Consider the following 14,616-nt stretch of genomic DNA (forward strand, 5'->3'; position numbering starts at 1 on the left):
GATCGAAAATTGCATTGAACCAGCGATATGGAGCCTGCTGCATTCTTCAGACTCTCCGTCTTTGTGTCTCTCACCCTTCAGTGGCTTATCAACCTGCCTCGTATCTCCTTAACTTCTATCTTCTTCTACTCTGTGGTTCTTCCCATCTTTCAGATTTCTTTGTACCTCCTGCCTCTTCGCTATGCTGCTCTTCTGCTGCCTGCGATCACTCTCTGCTTGCAGCGTCAGGCACTCAATCGCGACGGTCTGCTAGCAAGCTTTTTCTCTCTTTCTGGTGGTGTCCGAAGACTGGCTGAAACCACAAGAGCAACTATTAGAGGTATTTTTTGTGGTTGTGGATCCCGTTGCAAGGTTCTATCTGGTGCAGCTTTGAGTTTGGGAGGGAAGGTGATGGAGGGTTTGATGAGATGTTTATCAGATGTTGAGATTGCATTGCCAATGAGTGGGTATGTTATCGGGGTCGTCTACTATTGGGTCTACAGAAGCCTCACTGTTTTATTATTGGCTTTTTTCATGCACCATGGAATGGAGTTTGTACGACCGTTTTTGGCGATTGCTGATGAAGGGAGCATGGGGTCTTGTATTTATTATAGTGAGGAGGAATATAGTGATGATGAAAATGAAGATGATGATGATGATGATATTAATTATTATGATGAATATGACAATAATGATGATGATGATAGTGATATGATGGACGATGATGATTATGATAGTAGTGGCGAATACGATGATGATGAAAGGAGTTACAGTAGCTGTGACTACGATGATGATAATGATGATGATGAAAGGAGCTATAATAGCTGTAATGATAGTATTAACAATGATGTTGAGGACTGTCTTGATGAGACCTCTAGCAGCGATGATGATGATGATGATGATGAAAGGAGCTGTAGTAGCTGCAATGACAGTAACAATGATGTTGAGGACAGTGATGATGAGACATCCAGTAGCAATGATGATAATGATGATGATGAAAGGAATTGTAGCAGCAATAGTGATAGTAAGAATGATGTTGACGACAGTGATAACGAGACCTCCTGTAGCAATGATGATGATAAAAGGAGCTGTAGCAGCAATAATGACAGTAACAATAATGTTGAGGCCGGTAGCGACAACCATGAGAATGACGATGAAAGCAACTGTAATGACAGTAATGACAGGGACAAAGATGTTGAAGACAGTGATGATAAAAATAAAACCTCGGGTAACAATGATATGGATGATGATGATGATGAAAAGAGCCGTATTAGCAATGAGGATGTCGATGGTGATGACAAAAGCTGTATTAGCAATGAGGAGGATGATGATGATGGTATCGACAACAACAATGATGTCATAAATGGTTGCAAATGATGATGATGACAGCCACAACAAGAAGAGCCTTTTAACAAGGCTTATAGCCATGGAGTTGAACTTGAAGGAGTGTTAAGATTACAGTCACTAGAAGGGAGTTCGGCTGCATTTGGCATTCCTTATTTTAAAGACTTGACTCCTTTCGGATGTTAAAATGCCCGTATGAACATTGAGTTTTTAACTGAAAAAAAGACTTATAAAATAATGAATGCCAAATACTGCCTTGGTAGTATTGATTAGTAATTTGTTCTCCTTGCCAAACTGTTACATTTAAAATGGAATGGGGAGCTGGCTTCTCTTTCTCCTTGCCAAAAGTTTACCAGAGCAAAACTGTTTGTTGCATACGTAAACCTGCAATTCAGAATCCATTTTCAATCCGCAACTGAATTGAGAAAACCAATTGTTGTTTGAAAAAGCCATACAACAAATGAATCTATATTCAACAGGAAATTCGGTATGTTGTATTCTTCAAGTGGAGAGATCAGGTCTAAATTGTTCGATCACTTTCAGTTTATTGTGGAGCTAGTCCCACAAGAGGACAACGTATGAAAGGAAAAAAGAAAATGAGAATACTGCAATCTGCATGTAACTCCATTAAGTAGAAATCCGAGCTTGCGGAAGTAAAGCATGTAGAAGCAGCCAAAGCAGACCACAGGACATTATTCCTTTTTCCTGGAAAGAGTGTTTCAATGCCTTGATTCCTTGTTGCCACATACCTCTCTATAGCAAATTGGGCATGCCTGATAATGAAGAAAAACAAAATTAGAAAGATATATTTTCTTCTAAGAAGAAGAAGAGAAGGGCATGTGTAGGAAAATTTCTGAACTTAGTTTAGATTAATGTTCTTTTTCCCCCTCAACAACTGACCTTATTGATGCTGAGCCATCTAGCGCCGCAGCCAGCATGGTAGACATGTTTGCAAGGCAGAGTGATCTGCCGGTCTCCTCTTTTGTATTCCATCTGACAAATCACACATCTGTTTGCCACCAACAGTGGAAATTCATATTCATTACCTATTGAGCACAGAAGAAGGTGAAGCAGAAAAGAAATTCCTTTGCAAAATTTTTAGGTCACAATAATATTTCCACAAGTTCCTAGTTTCCTAAAAACAAATTTCTAACAGTTGCAGCCATACCTATAAAAAAAGAGAAACTTACACTGTTAAAAAAGGACCAGTTATGAGATTTGTCTTGGAGTACAGACAACAAACTGTATACTTGCATTTTCTATTTCATTCTGTATTCTGTTCAAGAATGCCTTGCAATTATGAACTTTACTTGAGGACGTCCACACAATAACTGTGATTCTTGCTTTTGACAAAAATATGAAAACACATGGACCCCATTATCTCTTTATTTTTGAAGTAGGCTAGGTTGTTAACATTTTTATGATGAGAATGGTAGAAATTTTAAGAGTTATTCAGGTCCCCCATGGGGAAGGAATTTCTTGTGCTGAGCTCCTGGCCTTATCCATGGATTAATTTATCATACCCTTCAAGATGGTAATTTTCTGGTTATTCCAAGGTCTGGTGGCCCTTGGGCTCTTGGATACCTTACAAGGCAATACAAATCAAAATGCTCACTGGGTCACAGACTCAGTTTTACCAGTTAACTGAGCAATTAGCCTGTTCAAACCAATGAAAATCATCATTTAACAAGGACCCAGAAAGGTGACTAGGTTATCAGGTCAATGGTTAAACCATCTGGTCCAAGTCTCACAACATCAAGGTAAAGTCTTGTCATCCAGCATTAATTGCTGCTAGTTCACATGGACACTCGGTCTGCCAACAAGTGCATTTTTCTTTCAAGTAGATGATTGAGACAAATAACATGAAGATTTCCATGAGAGATAAGTTAGATCAACATTGTAAAACATAATAAAATGTTTAAATTTCCAGTCAGCAGATAGGAAGAAAAGATGCTAATGCAATTTTAAAGAACAGTTAAAAAGCTTGAACTTTTACCGTTCCCCTCGAGATTTTTTCCTTGAGAAGAACCCACACTTGAATTTTGATATTGGAAGCTGAGAAATGTGCTCTTGGGAGAGACCTCGACTATGGGTTCCAACTGCCTCACCCAGATCAAGTAGTTCCTATGATGAAAATTGTGTTAATAGCCAATTAAATATAGGAATTCTGAGTGAGAAAAAAAAAAAAAAAAAAAAAAAAAAAAAAAAAAAAAAAAACTAAGAGAACTCTGAAAAAGTAAGCCAGATCACCAGCATTTAACTCAATAAGAATTTAAAAGCATTTTATGCTTACATCTCAATAGGAAGATAATTCAAAACAAAACAGATTCCCAAAGAAAGCAGTCACTATTTATTCTTAGCATTTTCAGAGACTCGTACTCAACTGCACAGAATTCCGTTTGAAGCTAGGGGTGTCAATCGACCAGTTTTCGTTTGGATCCAATCCGATCCAAACCTTATCAAATTGGATTTGGATGGTCCATTATGATTATTGGATTGGGCCAATCCAAAATAAATTGATCCATATTCCTATTAGTTTGAATTGGGCCTAAACCAAATTTTCAATAATCCGATCATGAGGCAAAACCTAAAATCACATTTACAAAAGCATTTTTACAAAAGTACTTTTATGAAAGCACTTTTATAAAATTAATTTTATGAAAAGTATTTTCATGAAAGTACTTTTATAAAATTACTTTTACGAAAGAATTTTTACAAAAGTACTTTTACGAAAGCACTTTTACAAAAGTACTTTTACAATAGCACTTTTACAAAAGTACTTCTATGAAAGCACTTTTATAAAAGTACTTTTACACGAAAGCACTTTTATGAAATCACTTTTACAAAAAAAAATTTACGGAAGTACTTTTGTAAAAGTACTTCTACAAAAGCACCTTTATAGAAATACTTTTATAAAAGCACTTTTACGAAAGCACTTTTACGGAAGCACTTTTACAAAAGAACTTTTATGAAAGCACTTTTATGAAAGAACTTTTACAAAAGTGCTTTTATGAAAGCACTTTTAAAAACACTTCTACAAAAATGCTTTTATAAAAGTAATTTTACGAAAGCATTTTTACAAAGCACTTTTATGGAAGTACTTTTATAAAAGCACTTTTACAAAAGCACTTCTACAAAAGTACTTTTATAAAAGTCTATGGAAGTACTTTTCTAAAAGTGCTTTTACAAAAGCACTTTTATGAAAATACTTTTATCAAAGTAATTTTACAAAAGTGTTTTTTCAATGCCAAAAGTGATTTTATATAATTTTTGATATTTCATTCAGTTTGAGTTGGATCGGATCCAATCCATTTACATTTTAATGGATTGGATTGGATTTGGTTTGTATTGGATTTGGACTGGATTGGGTCCAGTCCATTTGTAAGTGCACTCGTATTGGAATGGATTGATTGGGTTGGACCAAATCGAGTCCAATTGACACCTCTATTTGAAGCCATTGTTATGCCAATGTTTTCTTTTTTTTTATTTGATAAATTGTTATGTCAATGTAAACAAGGTTAATCATAGTGTCAGAAACTAAAACACGGCTTCTAAATCATCAAACTAACTCACTATATAAAAAGGGCAGCCCAGAGACAAGGCTCCTGCCAATGCAGGGTCTGGGGAGGGACAGATGTACGCAACCTTACCCCTGCACATACAGAGGCTGTTTCCAAGAAACTAACTCACTATATCTGGTGGCTAATTACCAAACTTTTTTTCTCAAAGAAAAGGTAACTATGATAATATTAAATAGGGACAAAAATACATGTACATGAGGGGATGTACATACCATGAAAAACACACAACCACTAGCTAGGAAGGGAAGAATCACCATGCAAGTCCACATTATACACCCCCTGATTTGGCTGACCTGTCTGCAAAAATGCTTAATTCTCTGGGGATCCAACAAACAGAAGCATGCAAGAACATTGCCAAATCTCTCACTTCATCCAGATAATTAGTCAAACCTCCACGGCCCACTCCCCCGGTCATCAATCCATTTTAGTGTTCACGAAGTCACCTAGGTAAAGGCACAATAGGCGAAGTAGCAAACCAGACCTGTTAGTATCCAAGACTTCTGCCTTCATAGAGCCAGACACACCAATTGTCCTGCTAAAAACCTACACAACTGCCCCACTCTTCTCATACAAAATTCACCCTATACCATCCTTTCCCAGGATTCCAAAAGAAGTTCCATCAAATTGATAGTGAACTCCTTGTCCGTTGGCTGGTCAGATAACCTTCTGCGTGGCAAATGAGCTTGAGAGAAGAATGCAGGATCGCCCTTAGATTTCTACTCAGGTTTCCCATGTTAATACCCCTTCAAAAACATCAGATGTTAAGATCCAAACATTACATATATTGTATGTGCTTCCAACCTACCTGCAGTCTGGCTCTATTCTCAGACACCAGATTATTTCGTCCCTCCTAGATCCCCCACATGACCACATGAGTAAAAATCTTCCAATATGCTTTGCCTTTCTTTCTTAGACCACAGCTAATTACCAAACTATGCCCGACTACAAATTCTCTTCCAATATAACTTAAAGTCATGATTAAACCATTTTCTTCCAACATAATTCTTTCTGCCAACAAGCTTGCTTCTCCATAACTAGATATAAAATTTTCCTAACTAAAATACTTAGATATTATTTATGCCCCCTTTACAGTTAAAAATTTGCTTTCCACCCCTTCTAATTTGTGTCAATGTAGTAAATGGAAAGTGTCATATAAAAAAGGCCAAGTCCAATGTTTGCCCCAGCTATCTGGGATTTGCAAGGGGCAAAAAAATAGGCATTCAAATAAGTGGGGCCTTACTAAATTAATGATCCAAAAGAGTTCATAACTGCTACTCCATAATAGAATATTAAGAATATGTAGATGAAAAGTTCTCCTGATGTATAATTTTCACAAGCCTAAAATTGAGAAAAGTGCTGTTTTATCCTAAGAGATGAGCAGGAGGAAAATGAAAAGTTAGAAGCATTTTCTATCCATTATAGATAATTAGTTTTTCTTGAGATGGAACACTCTACAAAAGATGGTTCCCTTGACACTTACCTGGGAAAATTACGTCTATCAATGTACCAGTCAAGATAAATAAATAGGCTAGATATGTAACAGAATAAACATTAATAACACTCTAGGAATAAATTCAAAGTCCAACCATCATGTGGAAAATCTCGTCACATCCTAGCCTTTTTTATCAATTACACAAAATATCACATTCATCTAGCTAGTAACCATCACATGTCATACCATGGCTGTTGCATACCAGAGTTGAAATAACAGTCCTTTGTTGCTTTAACAGTTGGTCTTTTTCATCTGTTAACAATAAGTTAGTAAAATACAAATTTTCTGTGCTATTGAAGCCCCAAGTTTGGACCAGGCTGCATCTGCAGGGCATTTTGGTCATTGCACACAAATCAAAGATCTGCATGTGCAATGACCAAAATCCTGCAGGTGCTGCTTGGACCAAGTACAGAATACAGGTAGTAAATCCTTTCACAATACATGTATCTTGTAGTAGGTACAGAATCAAGCAAGGTCCAAAATTCCGTCACATACCGGGCATATCATATCATATTGGTCCTGCCCCGATACACTAAAAAATAGGTGTTTGGGGTTTTTGATATTTTCAAGGGGTAGGTTAGCCTAAGACTTACCCCCTGTGCGATTTTGGAAATAAAACTAATAAAAAAAGGGGAGAGTGTGATCGAAACCCCTGATAATGCACGTTTGTGCATAGCAGGGTGTTTCAAATAATTTGAACCTTTGTATCGAATTTGCATATGAGCCATACACCACTGTAGGACAAGGCATGCCAAATATTCTGCCAAATATGCCCATTCAATATAAACAACTAAAACCCGATATGTATATTTACCATCAAAAGAAAATCCATGCCTTTTCTTATTCAGGTCCAGTAAAACCTTTTCTGGATTAACATATATTAGATGCTTAAAAACACATGGTAGCAAAAAAATCAAGAAAAAAGAAACATCTTTAGAAATGCAAAAAAAAAAAAAAAAAAAAAACAACAACAACAATCAGACTATTATTCCCCCACATCCAAATAATTTGAGACACACATATGCAGCCTTATAAGATTTCATGGGCCTCTAATTATGCTCCAAATAAATAATACCTACATTTGGGCCTCAAGATGGATAGGAGGATGCATGTACCATCAGATGACAAGGTAGACCCTGAATCTGTTCCTACCATATATCTTCAATTGTGAACTTAATTTGATTGCAGATTTCCTTTTTTTTATAAGTAATTCAATTCAGTTGCAGATATTGTGCTTGAAAATCTGACCACTATAAATTCATCCATGAATCCCCATGATAATGAATGTATATGACCACAGATACTGATCAACAAAGTATATGACCACAGATCAAATTTTGATTGCTGACGTGCTCAATTTTGGATTTCTGGGAAAAATAAGACATTGACTGTAAGCCCCTAAATCAGCTTTTCCCATCACAAGTTCTACAACCACCCATTATAAAAGGAAGATTATGATATGCTGATGGATGAGTCTATAATATGTTTGGATTCGAAGGAAAATAAGGCCAAAAGTGAGAACCCAACTATAGTATGGATCCATATAAAACATTAAAGACAATCGGATATAAAAAAGGTGGTCAGGAAACCAGGGATTAAAATATCAGGCATATCGTATCCATACCAGTGCGCCCAAGTAGGGATGGATACAGCTATACAAGATATTTTAAATGTTTTAAAACTTCAAGGTACCTTCTCACATCCCTTTAATGCCCTATAAAACCAAAAAAAGAAAAATGTTGAGAAAAAAGTGGAGCATAGGTGATATCAATATGCACCGATACCAAACTTTGGGTATCGAGTATATTAATATTTTAGTCCTTGCAGGGAACTGATAGAAACTGGATGTTGCATCCTAACAAGTCTACCAGGAGTGCAAAAGCATGGACAAATATTCACAAACTATGGATTCACCAGTGTCCTGTCCTATTGTTAAACAAGCAGTGAACAAAAGAAGTCAAAGATAATAACCAATAGCAATTATTAACAACAAAGCTAAATTGGCACATAGAACATTCCTGTATTCTAAAGGGGGCAAACCCAGGAAAAAGAGGCCACCTGGTCCTTCCCTCAGAATTTCAAATGAAAGATTGTCTTGGCATTTGAAAACTAAAGTTGTATTTTCTACTTTTCTCCAAGTGAAGGTGATGCAAAGAGATATAGGTAGCTCAATCCAACTTCAAGGAACATAATTATTCCCTACACTCTTCCAAGAAGCTAATATAAAGCTCAGAAAAGTACAAGTGCTATTCATGGCAATGATCAAATTCAATTGTACCACACGAGGAGAACAGAGAAAGAGTTGAATATAAGAATCTTCTAGATGTGATGGTACAACCCATAATAGGAAATAAAATCCATTGCCATATTCATCATATCCAAAGGTTATTTCAAGTACAAGTTATTTGTCAAGGAATACTCATTCATAGCATTGTATGAAAAGTGTATGTAGCAAACCTCATAAGTCATGTTGTCTGGGTCAATATTATCTTGCCAAAACGTCTGCAAAAATTCAAACAGCAAAGGCAAATGGTTCAATTTTTACCTCCAAAATGACATTTATATACGAGTTGAGAATTAGGGGGAGGGGGACAAATTGAAACATGAAAGTCCAAATGTATAAAATTTTAATATTACCATTAAAACAAAGTATCCAAATTAAAATTACATTTCAGAAATAAGAAAACCATTTGATGCAATGCCTTGTACAGTATATGCAATATGCATGAGGGTAGATTTTTCCTCTTATGTTTCTTTAATATAAATACAGTATTGGGAACTCTTCAAGTGCCTTTGAACCCCCTTCTCTAGGGATGCTTCGATCAGATCTATACAGATCAGTTCTCTCAACTATTGCACCATCAGAAATTTTTTTTTCCTTGGATCTCTCTGTAGAAACATCAGATCGGCTTGAATCTTTAGGTTTGGTATTGCCTAGAGGACATCTAGTGTTTCCCCTTGATTTGGCTTGGATCGGTTGTGATTTAGAATGGTTTTGATCCACTTCTGGTTCAGCAGACTTTCAGTTTCCTTTTCTGGACATTGACTGAAAGGTACCTCTCTTTATCACCTGATTTGAAGTGTGCACTGCTGTTCTTTGTTTTTAATGACATTAGACAGAATGGATGTTCTCCCTATCAAGTTCAACGGTACGAACTATGCCTTGTGGAAATTTAATTTTCAATTCTATGTTGAGGCAAAGGGACTTCAGGGATATCTGGATGGGTCTATAGCTAAACCTGATGATTCAGACATTAAGGCTCTCAATCAAAGGAAAATTGATAATGCAAAAATTGCATCATGGATACTATGATCAGTTGAGACTGATATTGCAATTCCTATGAGGGGATACCGGACTGCATATGAGATGTATGAATATCTTGAAAAAGTATATCAACAATCAAACACTTCTAGACAATACCAAATCAAAGTTGATATATTTTCGTATTACCAAGGAGAAAGAAAAGTCCAAGAAAGAAAGGTAAAAGTACAAAAATAGCCTTTGACTAGTTCTCCTTGTCTCTACAGGGCAAGAGTAGTAGGAGTCATTTCTTGGTGATAAAATCTTGGACTGACAGGCATGAGAATGCAACAGGTTCAAGCTTGAGAACATCCATTTTGTGAAAAAAAATGTCCATATCCAACCTACACACGTATGTATGCATGTATGTACACCATTCAAGTAAAATTTGTTCAATGGTAAGAAATTCTAAGAAGCAAATTTCATACCTGAGAACTACTAGGATCATGTTGATTTCTAATGCCTGCAAAAGGATATATATTGAAGTGGGAATATGTACTAAAATGGTAATTCTCCAGAAAGAACAATAGGACGAGACAACTATGCAACAACAATGGCAAAAGAATGGAAAGTAAATATAATAAAGATATAACAGTTCTCAACATTTAATTGTAGCCACCTGTCCTAAGACCTGCAGTTTAAACAGGTTTGACTCCACTAAAGTGATGGAAGGGTCTTCAATCTCCTTTATACTAAAGGGGGAAAAGTTATTAGGCATCCAGGACAATGATGGGCAGGGGCCATTTACTAGTTGGTGCATAACCAATTGTATTATAGGATTATACACTGTAGCATCATATGCTACACCATCTTAGCACTCAAGTATTTGAGATTCAAATCATATATGGACACCAAAAAAAATAATACACATGAACCAAATGCACATGTTGAGACAACCCAAGGATCCGATGTGTACTACTATTAGCTATGCATCTTGGACTGGACAGATTATTATTGAACTAGATGAAATAATTGGTTTCTCAAACGGCTGGAGACAGTTCAGCATGATATCCAAAAGAAAAACATGGTGAAACTGAGTACTGCTAAAAATTCTTCCTCAAAATTGTAGGATCATGGGTTATGATTACACCTATATCTGAAAAAATGAAAATTACTAAATGGATCAAGTAATGCCAATGTAAACAAGAAAAATGAAGCCTAAGAACAAGCATACTCAAACCAACAAGGAGAGTGCAGACCCACTGACCAACATATGTTCACCATGATGAAAAGCTAGATTCCATACTGAAGGTATGACAATTAAAATTCAATATGATCACTTATGAAATATAAACAATTAAAACAGTCATAGCATCTAAAATGTTGATGCACTATATGCATCATGAGATACTCGTCAGAGGGTCATATTGTTGCTGCTCAAGTATCTAGGTCAATAAACAGTTGGATATCATCACATTGCATAAACACCTTCTACAACCGTCCACTGATCTACAACCACTAAGAACAGACTGTCCATAATATTTTTACCATTTTCTCTCTATTTGGAGTAACAGCACCTTTGAGATAGAAGCTTTATGATGATAGGAGTTCAGCCAAAAAGGAAGAATTCTCAGTAACTTAATTACCTACAGAGATTATCTAAGATGTAACTTGTTAACAATTCATTTCTTATCTAATTGTTAAAAGCTTTTAAGTCAATACATCATGAATATGCTCAAAAGTTCCACCCATAACATAAGTAGTAAAACAAATCATGACCACAATTCAGAGTTCACATACAGTCTTCAGGTGTAACATGTATAGTTGCCCCAGAATTTTCTCTCCCATGCATATTCGTGGGTGTCAAATCTTCATAGTTCATGGTTGCAGCATTATCCCAGGCCTGCCCACTTGCTTCTATTCTCTGTACATGATCATTTAACTCATAGGTATAACTATCACTATAATATGAAGTACTCCCTGGACCTGATGTTCCAAACTTGTATGAATTTTCATGCGTTGACCAGTATGCACTCTCCTGCATATTTAGAGCAAAACAAAAGAAAATTTTGTTGTGAAGAAGATTCACTCGAGGACAGTGTTTAAAGTTGACATTCAAAGTCAATCAAATGATATAAGCAACTTGATAGAAACAAACAATTGAATTCTCCTTTTTTATAAATGTTTTAAAAGGATGAACTAAGGACTCCACATTTTTTTATAATATGGACTTTCCTACAATTTTCCAACATCTTTTCTGTTTTTTCTTTATCTCCAATAGACCAAGAAAAAACCCCTTATACACAATATGAAACAACCACAACCCATGAGCAACATCAACTACCAGATTTGAATTTGATCGTGACTAAGCATAAAGAATCTAAGAAGGGTTATTTGACCAACTTATTAAGGACCAAGGAATTGAAGGTACATCGAAAAGACTAGTACCTGATCATGTATAGTTGCTGCAAGAGGAAAATCCGCCTGAGAGTATGTAAGACCTTCGAACAAATCCATAAAACTCTGGGTAATAGTGTACGGAAATCCAGTGTCGATGTAATGAACCTCCATCTGTCGGTTCCCGTCCATGTTGAACCACTCGTTTTAGATGTCTACAGTAAAGTAAGTCTAACCTTCAGAATTAAGATCATTAAAAAACCTGAGTCCCGAGGGGAAGAGAAGGAAAGCATTGAGAAAGCCGAATTGCTATTTCTGATATTAGGAGAGAAAATTCATCCAAGACAGTTAAAGAAGATCAATTGTTCGTCATTACCTTCACTTCTTGCTTTCTCCTATTCGGCTATTCCCTGTACAGAAAAAACAGCAAAACAAAAACAGAGCAATCAGAACTAAGCAGCTAAACCTCATTTCGTAATAGCTCTAAAGAATTCCCTGATCCTTGCCAAGTACACGTAGATTTTCCAAGAGCATTTAAGCGCTTGAAATTATGGACTGAATAATCCAAGAAACAATCGGCTGTAGCACATTTACATGAAGTACGGATTTCAGTCGATCCGATCCTGACGCAGAGAAGTTGGTAGCAAAAGATTACCTGAATGTCGGAATACTAGGGCAGAAAGCACTGATCTCACGAGGTATGAGCCAGCATTGATCGCTCTCTTCCGTTTTCTGAAATCTTTAAGCAAAACAGAAAGGAAATTTTAGAATCCTGGGCAAACTGACGCAGTCATTAAGACATTTCCGTGATATATTCTTTAAAATACAAAACTAAAATCTTGTTGTAGGAAAAGTAGATACCACACCTCATCTAACAACAACTCTGCTCGTTTCCATCAAATATGTCCTGACTCCTGATTTCCCGCGATCACCCTACAAGAAATCTATACAACCAGAAAGAATTTAGAGAAAAAATAGTTTTTACGTCCAAAAAATAAAGTTGATGCCACTAAAGAGCTGATAACAATGGTTTGCACTGACGCTTCAATCCCTGCAACCACTGCGTGAAAATAAAATTAAAAAAAAAAAAAGAGCACAGCAATAGAGGCCATTTATACCACATTCTCCATCAATTCTCAGAGATATCCTTGCTGAAAAGCTAAGAATGTTGAATTGCTCAATCGATCAACAAGGAGAAACAAGAAACCAAAACAATAAGACGAAAGAGAAGATTAAACAGGGAAAGCTGACGAAGCAGAACAGAAAAAACGAAAGAATGAAATTCTAGGCAAGAGAAGGAAAGAAAATGAAAGATTTGAGAACTGACTTTGATCTATATGATTAGAAAGAACATAGAAAACGGACGAACGAGCTCATCGGCTCTGAAGATTAGCACACGAAAACGAAAGAGAATGGGTCTCCATCTCCAATCTCTCTCTCTCTCTCTCTCTCTCTCTCTCTCTCTCTTGTGGCGCTTTTATGCTGAGATTCAGAGACACGCGACACAGTCGACACCAACCAGACGAGAAACACTCCGACATCTCGCGATACACGAGAATGAGAAATAGCTCAAGCTCACATTTTTCCTCCCAGGCAGGAAGCGGACACGATTTTCTTGGAAATTAATTTTCTTTCATTTTCCCTTTTTTATTTTAGTGACGTTAGTGATCCGGTATAGATGAAATACCACCAAAACTCAGTCTGTAGAACTTCGTTGGCACGTCCGATCCGGATCTGATTAAAGAAGTAAAAGAGTACTCCTTTCTCTTTCCGAATTTATGAAGGCTCAGTGGAGGCATATCCAGTTGCTCCCATTAATTGAGACATTCCAAGCGAGAAAAGTTCACATCACATGTTTCCAATTCCTAGAACAAAGGACGGCCTGGTTTTCTGGTTGGACCGGGCCATATTGGGTTTATCTAGAAATGCCCAATTTTGGGATTAGGGTTTCAGAATATTTTAGGATTGGAAGGCTGTGTGTGAAGGGTGTTTGTGTCTTTATATTATGGGTGGATTGGTCATTAGAGCAATATTCTTTGATAAAGAAAGGACGTACTAGACTGGAGATGCCGAACCTGAGCTGGAGAGACCAAGGAGATCAGATTGGCAGGTCGGGTCAGAAGTTGCCAGGTGGCATCCCTACAATGATAGGAGAGTGAAGGACTGGTTTATTAAAATTTGGGCAGAAATTGGACCACTAAAACCCTTAGATCTTTTACCGGAAAACCCTAGATCTTGATCTGATCCCAGAGTCGGAAAACCAAAAAAAAACAGAGCAGCCAGGTTTGAACCGCCCTCCTAAACTAGACCAGTGTAACTTTGCGGTTAAACCAACCGATCAAGGCTCAAAGGTAGTTAGGGCTCTGAACGGGTTGGGTCTGGGTCGGGACAGGAGTGTCCCATTCCTGACCCAATTGGTATCGGGTCTGATCCGATACACCCGATTATATTGCCTTATATTTTGTATTTAGAAAATAACTTCGATTTTGGATTTTGATGTTATAAACTTAATAAAAATGACAGTAAATTAATAAATTATTTATATGTTAATAAATTAAGTATTTTTAATTAATATTATCTTA

The 14,616-nt window shown here is 36.6% G+C and overlaps 1 protein-coding gene across 3 annotated transcripts; it reads right to left on the minus strand.

The window, feature by feature from the left end:
* Positions 1–1,719: 1,719 nt before the first annotated feature.
* LOC104590099 (E3 ubiquitin-protein ligase BIG BROTHER-like) lies at positions 1,720–13,501 on the minus strand. 3 transcript variants are annotated; one of them, XM_010248634.3, is made up of 12 exons: positions 13,362–13,501; positions 13,153–13,193; positions 12,901–12,978; positions 12,690–12,773; positions 12,411–12,444; positions 12,086–12,249; positions 11,438–11,675; positions 10,126–10,160; positions 8,854–8,898; positions 3,320–3,447; positions 2,224–2,332; positions 1,720–2,096 (listed from the first exon to the last, which is right to left on the minus strand). In XM_010248634.3, the coding sequence occupies exons 6-12, from the start codon at positions 12,224–12,226 to the stop codon at positions 2,043–2,045; spliced, it is 750 nt and encodes a 249-aa protein (XP_010246936.1). In that variant the 5' UTR covers positions 12,227–12,249; positions 12,411–12,444; positions 12,690–12,773; positions 12,901–12,978; positions 13,153–13,193; positions 13,362–13,501; the 3' UTR covers positions 1,720–2,042. The 3 variants fall into 3 exon arrangements, with proteins under 3 accessions (XP_010246936.1, XP_010246937.1, XP_010246938.1); XM_010248635.3 differs by lacking the exon at positions 13,153–13,193 and having other exon boundaries at positions 12,901–12,967; positions 13,362–13,500; XM_010248636.3 differs by lacking the exon at positions 13,153–13,193 and having other exon boundaries at positions 13,362–13,483.
* Between the last annotated feature and the right edge of the window lie 1,115 nt (positions 13,502–14,616).

The sequence above is a fragment of the Nelumbo nucifera genome, chromosome 2 (assembly GCF_055504915.1).
Source record: "Nelumbo nucifera cultivar China Antique chromosome 2, China Antique-T2T, whole genome shotgun sequence".
NCBI lineage: Eukaryota > Viridiplantae > Streptophyta > Magnoliopsida > Proteales > Nelumbonaceae > Nelumbo > Nelumbo nucifera.

Excerpts from the sequence above, each read along its gene's own strand:
- LOC104590099 (XM_010248634.3), bottom strand. The coding sequence starts at position 12,226 with ATGGACGGGAACCGACAGATGGAGGTTCATTACATCGACACTGGATTT. Across the intron at positions 8,899-10,125 it reads ATGATCCTAGTAGTTCTCAG|ACGTTTTGGCAAGATAATAT; the intron begins GTATGAAATTTG and ends GAATTTTTGCAG. Across the intron at positions 2,333-3,319 it reads AAAAAATCTCGAGGGGAACG|ATGTGTGATTTGTCAGATGG; the intron begins GTAAAAGTTCAA and ends GGTGGCAAACAG.